We start from the raw sequence: 10163 nt of genomic DNA on the forward strand, positions 1-10163 counted from the left end.
ACCGGCGGAGTAGAATACTGCCACTGCTACTGTTTTTCCCACTTGCGGTTTAGTACCCCCATTTGAGCCAACAGTTTTCCGGAAGATATAATAACTCACAAGCTGCGACATTGTCGCGAGAGAACAGTGACCCGTATATGTAATAATTAGATGTAATAATGTAATAATTAGGTATAATATCTGCCACTCACTTCCATTTTGACGCTAGGATAGCGCAGCTTATACACTGAAGAGCCAAAGAAATTGGTACACCTGCCTAATATTGTATAGGGCTCCCAAGAGCAGGCAGAAGTGCCACAAGACGACGTGGCACGGACTCTACTAATGTCTGAAGTAGTGCTGGAGGGAACTGACACCATGAATCCTGCAGTGCTGTCCACAAAATCCATAACAGTATGAGAGGGTGGAGACCTCTTCTAAACAACACGTTGCAAGGCATCCCAGATATGCTCAATGATGTTCATGTCTGGGGAGTTTGGTGGCAAGGGGAAGTGTTCCTGGATCCACTCTGTAGTAATTCTAAACGTATGGGGTAACACATGGTCCTGCTGGAATTGCCCAAGTCTGACGGAATGCACAATAGACATGAATGGATGCAGGTGATCAGACAGGTTGCTTACGTACGTGTCACCTTCAGAGTCGTATCTAGACGATCAGGGGTCCCGTATCACTATAACCGCACACGCCCCACACTGTTAAAGAGCCTCCACCAGCTTAAACAGTCCTCTGCTGACATGTAAGGTCAGTTGTTTCCATACCCCTACACGTCCATCCACTCGATATAATTTTAAACGAGACTCGTCCGACCAGGCAACTTGTTTCCAGTCATCAACGGTCCAATGTCGGTGTTGGCGGGCCCAGACGAGGCGTGAAGCTTTGTGTCGTGCATCAAGTTTATACGAGTGGGCCTTCGGCCCCGAAAGCCCATATCGATGATGTTTCGTTGAATGGTCCGTACGGTGAAATTTGTTGATGGCCCAGCAATGAAATCTGCAGCGATTTGCAGAATAGTTGCACTTTTGTCATGTTGAGCGATTCTCTTTAGTCGTCGTTGGTCCCGTTCTTGCAGGATCTTTCTCCGGCCGCAGCGATGTCGGAGATTTGATGTTTCGCCGGACTCCTGATATTCACAGTACACTCGTGAAATGGGCATACAGGAAAATTCCCTTTCATCGTTATCTCAGTGATGCTGTGTCTCATCGCTCGTGTGCCGACTATAGCACCATGATCAAACTCACTTAAATGTTGATAACGCACCATTGTAGCAGCATTAACCGATCTAACAACTGCGCAAGCCACTTGTTATCTTATATAGGCGTTGCCGAGCGCAGTGCCATATTCTGCCTGTTTACATACCTCTGTATTTTAATACGCATGCCTATAGCAGTTTCCTTGGCGTCTCAGTGTATTTCAGGGCCCACTCCAGGGCAATACCGAGGTCGCTGAAGTAGAGGAGCGTTCCTTTCCGTATAACCTGTAACCATATGAAAGTACAGTATATGTTCAATATATTTAAACAAGTTCAGTTCCGCACAACATGGGCTTTCAAATTAACGCTACAATAATTGTATTATTTTTCTTGTCTGGTACCTCAAGGTCTCTTGTCTGTCAGCAATGCCATACGACTTTACTATATTGTAATGTTTCTGGTATTCTTCTGTTTCCCATTGTTTCGCAACATAGCCCTCCCTATTATCTCTTTGATGGCCTCTTTGCTGTTACATAATATCGTTATACAAAGTAGTTTCCATTGCCATGAAGAGGAGAGTATTAACTTACATATCTAAACACGTATGATTCAATATTATTCCGCTAATATCAAACATTTGTGCTCGGTAGAGTCAGAGCTTATTTCCGTAGTTTGCCGCGACTGTCATAAACATTTACGGCTTTCGTTTTTCAGAAACGCCCATTTTACGTCCCTGGCCGACGAGCTTAACACTTGTCACTGTCAGTTATCCAAAAAATTGAACTGAGCAAGCATCAGGTCTCTCGTGGGTCTTCTTAAAGCATCGTGTACACTGTGTCACTGTGTTAGCTGCCATGCTCTTCCATAAATCTCACTCTTGGCTTTCTCGAGCTGTTGCGCGGCTAGTGGAGATGAAAAACTACAGGCGAAGGAAAATCAGTGTTCCACAAATTACTGTGCTCGTTGAGTGTTTAGAAGGAATGAACACAGTCGAAATACCACGTGCAGAGAAAGAAGCGCCCCCTGTTTCGTGTTGCCCAGGCGGCAGGAGGAGCTGGGCAAGGCTCTGACGTCGCCGTTCACGCTGTCTGCGGCACCGTCGGGCCCTGCGTACAACGGCGACACGACGGACACGTACGTGGACATGCACTCGCGCCGCTCCGGCGACAGCGGGGGCGGCGGGGGCGGGCCGCTGCGGCACCAGCACCACCGCCACCAGCACCACCGCCACCACCGGCACGGGCCGGGCTGCGCCAGGGCGCACCAGGGGCTGCAGGCCAGCCTCGCCTCGCTGCACTCCAGGGACTCCGGCGTGGGCGGCTCCCACAGGCCTGCCGGCGCCGGCGGCCGCTGCATCTGCGGCCACTCCACCAGCCACTCCTCGGACAGCAGCGGGTGAGTCGCTCTCACCGCCACCGCCCGGCAAGTGGCGACCGCTGCCAGCTGTCTCTCTCGCATTACGACTGAGCTCAGGCATTTGTTTATGAACGCTAGAAAATCTTCATATATAGGTTTTCAGCTGGATGGAGAAATCGCAACAACTAAACTTATGCTCATAAATTAAGGATAATTGCAGAATGTGGTGCTGCACAACGTGGCACTACACAAAACTGGCGCTAATAGCAAAGGCACATAGGGGACACGCCTGACACAGATCTCTAAGTCCATGGTATTCGTGGTAAGTTGAGGAACCCGCCCCGAAACACATATGCTACAAAACGCCACTGTTTCCTGCACATATACCCCGACATCAAAATGGGATTTGATCACCATGCACACGTACACATTCCGCACAACGGCTTGGCATACTCTTCCCAGGTGGTCGAGCAGCTGCTGGGGTATAGCCTCCCATTCTTTCACCAGCGCCTGTCGGAGCTCCTGAAGTGTCGTAGGAGTGTGAAGACGTGCAGCGAGCGATACGTCGACCGAGAGCATCCAAGACGTGCTCAATGGGGTTTATGTCTGGAGAACAGGCAGGCCACTCCATTCGCCTGATATCTTCTGTTTCAAGGTACTCCTCCACGATGGCAGCTCGGTGGGGCCGTACCTTATCATCCATCAGGAGGAAGGTGGGACCCACCGCACCCCTGAAAAGGCGGACATACTGGTGCAAAATGACGTCCCGATACACCTGACCTGTTACAGTTCCTCTGCCAAAGACATGCAAGGGTGTACGTGCACCAATCATACTCCCACCCCACACCATCAAACCATGACCTCCATACCGGCCCCTTTCAAGGACATTAAGGGGTCGGTATCTGGTTCCTGGTTCACGCCAGATGAAAAACCTGCGAGAATCACTGTTCACTATACCTGGACTCGTCCGCGAACATAATCTGGGACCTATGTTCCAATGACCATATACTGTGTTCTTGACACCAGGCCTTACGGGCTCCTGTGACCAGGGCTCAATGGAATGCACCTTGCAGGTATCCGGCTGATAAACTATGTCTGTTCAGTCGTCTGTAGACTGTGTGTCTGGAGACAACGGTTCCATTGGCTGCGGTAAGGTCCCGAGCAAGGCTACCTGCAGTACTCCGTGGCCGTCTGCGGGCACTGATGGTGAGATATCGGTCTTATTGTGGTGTTGTACACTGTGGGCGCTCCGTACTGTAGCGCCTAGACACGTTTCCTGTCTGCTGGAATCGCTGCCATAATCTTGAGATCGCACTTTGTGGCACATGGAGGGCCCGTGCTACGACCTGTTTTGTTTGACTAGCCTCAAGTCGCCCTAGTGTTCTACCCCTCATAACGTCAGCAATATGTGTTCTTTGGGCCATTTTCAACACACAGTCATCATTAGCACGCTTGAATACGTCTGCACACTTACTCGCTGCACCGTACTCTGACATGCACCAACACACCTCTGCGTATGTGGACTGCTGCGAGCGCCGCCGTGCGACAATCAGCATTATCCTTAATTTATGAGCATGAGTGTAGAATGTGTCACGTTACCCAGTACAGACTGTGGCCACAGGCATAAACTTACTTTTTCCGCAGGGAGCTCTTTTAGGGCGACTACTGCTCGTTTTATACATTCAAGAGAGATAAAGTTCATTATGGACTTATTGTTGAGGTATTCATTTAATTGCAGCGATACCTGAACAGTAAGAAGTAGAACATTACTTTAATTTCTCACTTACCTAAAAATAAGCTAGCGTGTGGTCAGCATAAGGCAATGTCGAGTGTTCCCCAGGATTCCATATTTCGGGCTGTTCTTTCTGGTGAGATACATACGTTAGTGACTTGCCTTTCAACGTAGCTTGTAACTCTAAAGGTGAAATGTTTACAGCTCACACAATCGTAATTGTTGCAGATTAGGACCAGCAACTTAATAATATAGAAAAAAATGTTCTACCAAGAAGGCTTGTCTCATAGTTATTAGCCTGACATATATTTCATTTGTGAAACGTGACATTACACAGAGGGGTCCGAAAAAATGTATCCACTGTTTAAAAGTCCATAACTTGCAAACTAATTGACGGAGTTGCATCATTTTTGGTGAAAGTGTAGCTTAAAGTTCTACTTAAAAAATATCACTATAGGATACTCGAATTTCATCCAATGAGCGTGGCTTTTGTCAATAAACGACGTCCTTTAGTATTGCCCACAGGTAAAAAGCCAAGAGGAGTTAGGTCTGGGGAACGTGGTGGATACTCCACAGCACCTCTACGGTCTATCCATCTTCCTGGTAGATTGTAGTCGAGATACGCCCTAACACGATTTTGTAGTGGGATGGAGCACCATCTTGTTTTCCGTCTCCATTCAAGTCTCGGATGGCAGGTAAAATGGATGTCTGAAGCTTCTGAAGGTACACCTTACCGGCAACTGTGCCTTCAAAGAAGAATGGCCCAATCAAGCCATGTGGGCAAAGACGTGAATTTGCCAGGAGTAAATGTGTGGTGTGGGTTGTATTACTGCTGGAGAACTACTCTAGACTAGAACTTGCACTTCCCCATGACCCTTCCAACAAATCTAGGTCCTGCATTCCCTACTACTGATTGTAAATGTTCTCATTCCATATCACTTCTTAAAACACTTTCGTACGACGCGCTGCTACGTGTGGCTTTGCAGGGGCAGCTACGAGGACTCGCTGAAGGGTGCGCAGCTGCGCCGCGGCCACGCGCCGTCGCGCCGCCAGCGCCAGCGGCACAGCTCCGCCTCGGCCGCCAGCTCCCTGGGCGCCGCCCCCGCCGCCCCCGCGCCGCCCCCGCCCGGCCTGCCGCCGGCGTCGGGCCGCGCGTCGCCTTGCGCCACGCTAGGCCGCCGGCCCAGCCACCGCGACGCGGGCTCCGTGCGCTAGCGGCGGCGTCGCGCTTCTACCGTAGACTACCCGCAGCGAGCGACGCTGTACAGGACCCGGTGCGGCAGCCAAGAGTGCAGCCTACAGTGCAGGGCGAATGTTAAACGACGCCAGAACTGCCAACTCAGAACAGGGTTACACTTGAGTTCTGGATGCGTAGCCACTACACGGTGTTACGAACAAATATGTATTCTATTTATTGTACGAATCTTACGGAAGTGCCAAGATAGTATAAAAAAGTATTACGTACTGTCAGATTTATGTCGAATTCAGTGTACTAAGCAACGTATCTATAGTCTGCGCTCAGTTACCTGATACTTCAGGCGAATTTCCATCCCGAGTCCATCTCATGCACTGACCGCCTACTTTTTGACACTACGATGGCCTGTTTTTCCTCCGATAAACTAGGCAGAGTATCAAGTGGGGAACGTTAGACGGTAAGCTTTCCTCAAGCATTCTTATCACTCTAAAGAAAGCCGTTTCACAGGGTTATCCGCACCACCCTGTTCTCACTACTTAAGACTTCTTTATGTTTATGTTTATCAGCAGGTACTGTGCCGTGCAATTGAAGCGGTGAGTGTTGAAGGAGGAATATTCATCCCCCCCCCCCTCCCCCAAAAAAAGCTCTGAACGTTCCCTGTTGCCTCGTTTCTAAAAGCCGTTGTAACTTTTATGTGCGCTCTGTTTTTGAGAGCAATAATAATCTAATAAGAAGACGGTACTCGTGGTAAAACAGAATCACTATTCAGACACTTTTATCTGGAATGATAATAGATACGAATAGCTGCAGACCTCTTCTGCCGTGCAGCCAATAGCAGCCACGAGGTGGGCGGAACCGCCTCGTCCTTGCCCTTCGTTATATTCACTGTACTGCGTGAATGCAACACTCTTCTCGGATGGCGTCCAAATTTCTCTAATACCTTAATGTATCTCCGTATGTTAGGAAGGCTAAAGCGACGCTAGAAACTGTTGATCCACGATGACAGCAGTGTCTCTCGTTAAATATTAGTTCATTCGTTAAGTAAGGTGACACGTAGGTAAGAACATGCCGCATTGCCTTCTCTCTGACGTGTGCTATAAAACTCATTTGTTATCCCAATGCAGTTTATGAAAGATTCTGTAGATGTTTCCCGCCAGGTATTTCTTCTGTTGTGCGACTGATTTGTTTTATTTATTGCTTGGTTACTGGAGATACTCCTTTAATAATAAAAAAAGAGTGTTCTAGAGTTGTTGCACCGACGGAAAATATGCGTGATATAGGACATAACATTAACTTGTGAAAGTGACACGGTAATCAGTAAACTACGAGGTGAGTGTGAGTTCATGCATGCGTCAGCGTATTTTTATGTGCATAATGCTTCAAGTTGGATCAGTGACTGTGCAACATAACTTCTGTTACTGCGAAGTGATGAGTGGTGCCCAACACAGTTACCGAATAATAATTACACGTCTATGATTTCTTTTTCGCTTTTACTATGTAATACTTCTTCTTGGACTCCATTTTTCCGTTAAAAATAAAGAGTCAAGCATTGTTATCTCAATCTGTATAATGACAAATGTAACTAATTTTTTGAAGAACATTTCTAAATCACTAAATCGTGTTTTATGTGAAGCATTTTGTATTTATGAACTTTTTACGTGTCTGTTGAGAAAAAGGGCTTTATTTTATTTATTATAAACAATATCATATGTATTTGTAAGAAGACCGTGAGTTATCTTTGACGAGAACTTGTTAATGGTCCACACGAGTCAGCCTTTGCATATGAGTAGTTACCTGCAGTGTGTTCGAGATTCCTTAAAACATTCAGTGTCCAAATCTATGTTGTCAAAGCACATTTCCTATCCTTCACTTTGATATAAAATGTTCAGAGTATCTTCCTTACCGTATAACGATGTTAAACTTTTTCGGGTTGAACAACCCGTTATTGGGGAGGACACATTTCTTTGTGAACTAACTCAAGAGTATGTACCACGGACATTTATTTACTGTAAAGGTATAATATCTTGTTTACAGGAGTGCATGAAGCTTTGGAAGCGATTTGCAATTAGGTTCTGAAAGGAACGCAGTTGTAAGCCTTAATCTAGTGTCCGTTATTGTTCAAGACAAACCATACATCATTTACCTAATGTCTGAGTCACAAGTAAAAATGTCGTCTCAGTATTTTCATGTCATGAAAACCTAAGTGACTCGAATTCAGAATAGAAATGCATCTTTTAAAAATATCATCAAACAGATTTTTCATTTGAGGTAAGCCTCTATTAACCGATGTACAACACAAGTTACCAGAACATTCGAGATGTAATCAGTGCAATATTTATGTCTAATTACTTTATATGTGTATTTACTTATACATATTGTTTTGAATATTCAAAATAAAAGTATTTTTGGTAACCTTTTGCTATTTTTATTCGTTGTCTGTTACGCTTGAAATGGTTTTGATTTACGGCAAGCCTCTAGTAAATATTTTGTTTCAGTTAGCTCCAGGTGATATATGGAATGTTCCAATAATCTTCGTCATCACGGAAACCTTGCGTTGCCTTCTAACAGAACAGACATGCCAGAGAAGGAGAACCAATGACTTGTTTATGTCGCTTTCATTAACAACAAACAATTAACTTGTAAAATCTCTTAAATCTAACCACTGAGTGAAACTGGAAGACTCCGACAAATACAAATATTATTAGTGGGTACATTGTACGAACACAGTAAACGATCTGACGGAAGAAAATACAATAATTCAGGACATAGCGCAATAAAAGTTTAACAAAGTGACTTGGGCTCCTTATACTTCGTAGTTCTGCTGAATATTTAACTGTATCATAGTTAATATGCTTTGTGGTTATAGATCAGTGCAAACAAACAGCACTCCTGGAGATTTTAAATGTTCAGACTAAAAGGACCTGAGTAGGCCCAATCTTTGAGCTTTAAATTACTGTAGCGTTGCTCTGGCCATTACAATGACGATATTATGCAACACTTTTTCTCTAAATAATTATTGTGTTTATAACTAAATTGCTTCATAAATCTGTAACGGTACAGTGATTGTCGGCTATCCATTTCAACAAACAATTGATGTGATATAAATTTCATATATTTATCTATCGAAACACTCCTTTGTTTAAGCTTAAGGGTGTGGCGGGTGCAGTCAGAACTGTAACCTAGGTGACAGCCTCACTGTTACTTGCTGTTATAGATGCCACGTATTTTACAATCGAAAAATAAAGACCTGTTCTCAAAAACTCAGGGACGTTTCTGTAGGAAGATGCACAATATATAGCGATGCACAGACTACCTCAACTCTAAGTACACAAAGTAAATGCTGAAAGCAGAAGGACCATAATGCTGCCTTGGGGACAATATGGATAACGTTCACCGGTAGCTTTGTTATGCAGGTAAATTGCCTAATTTTTGAACTGGCGGAGATTATCATGATGCACTGTCATATTAATCAAAGGTAGGAATCAAAATGAAACTGATCTGACTGTAAAGCTACTATTTATGAAGAGTGAGGTCAATATTGGAGTATTATTTATTTCAGTCATACGACGTAAATGAAATTGGTGACTACGACCAGAATGAGACGTCTTAAGAACTAAAAAAGTTAACTGCGTCCCATACTCAGGAAGTTAGGTTGGAGACAAATGCTAGGCTCCCGCCCTGTTGTCCTAAGTAATGTCCTATGAGAGATGGCTTGCCGTTACCTTTCTGCGGCCTGTGTATCTGTCTGTGTCTCGTGGGTGACTGTGTGAGTCGTTGGGCAGTCTTGTGCCGTGTCATGTTATTACAGAAGGATGGATGGAAGAGGTCGAAACCCAGTGCCGGAACATAGCCTGTTCCTCTCGAATATCACCAAGAGGACCGATAAACGTAACATCCGAAGGACGCATCACCTTCAACAGTATCACTCTGTGAGACAATGCAGAGAGGTTTGGAATGTAGTACAGGGCACTGGCGCGATGTCAGGGGATCGTCATCTCTACACTGCTCTTCTTCCCTTAACGGCCACATACCACTGACAATTATTTCTTGCACCACCAACGTTCGAGCCGGCCATGTACGAGTAACAGTGCACACTAATGTTTCAGCGAGGTCGGCGGTGGGGGCGACCGCCTTGAGGTCTATGAAACATGAAAAGAATAATAAACAGAAAGAGGTAAGTTGTGCTTCTTGCTTCTATGCAGTAAATATGCAGGCCTGTTTAAATTATGCAGCTTGGTCAGAAATCGTCTGAAAAGCTTCGAAGTATGCTGCAGGGTAGGTTGTGCTGAGGAATAATTGGTACGATAAACATTCGATACGTTGCACCGTTTCCGATTGACATTAGCCAGTCAGGTTGTTCCACGCGCAATTTCAAGAACTTGCACGCGTTAAAATGCTGTAATCCACAGCTGTAAGTCGGTCAGTTACCACTTGTGGAAATGTTCATTACCAGTTAAAATGTGCCTTTCTCGGGAGTGATAAATTTAAGGTAGGTGATCAGAAACCAAACGAAGAGCACGTTTGGCGATACTGTCTCTGGAAGGCTGCTTGAATCTGTTCCAGCAGAGACCTGCTTGGCTAACTTCATTGATAACTTAACTGAAACGGCACAACGTATCGAATTTTTTTCTGAACAAATATTTCTCAGCGCAACCTACTCTGCAACACCAATACAAGTTTTTCACACTGTT

The 10163-nt window shown here is 45.3% G+C and overlaps 1 protein-coding gene across 2 annotated transcripts in view; it reads left to right on the forward strand.

The window, feature by feature from the left end:
- The window catches only part of LOC126361083 (cadherin-89D), a 380910-nt gene extending 375324 nt beyond the window's left edge, over window positions 1-5586 (forward strand). Inside the window, exons 25-26 of one of the 2 annotated variants that reach the window (XM_050007764.1) lie at window positions 2231-2584; window positions 5264-5586. In XM_050007764.1, the coding sequence (XP_049863721.1) occupies window positions 2231-2584; window positions 5264-5492 (583 nt within the window). In that variant the 3' untranslated portion in view covers window positions 5493-5586. The remainder of the gene's footprint in view (window positions 1-2230; window positions 2585-5263) is intronic. The other variant, XM_050007765.1, reaches the window with a different exon arrangement.
- Window positions 5587-10163: the final 4577 nt, after the last annotated feature.

This window comes from Schistocerca gregaria, chromosome 1, assembly GCF_023897955.1.
Source record: "Schistocerca gregaria isolate iqSchGreg1 chromosome 1, iqSchGreg1.2, whole genome shotgun sequence".
Taxonomy (NCBI): Eukaryota; Metazoa; Arthropoda; class Insecta; order Orthoptera; family Acrididae; genus Schistocerca; species Schistocerca gregaria.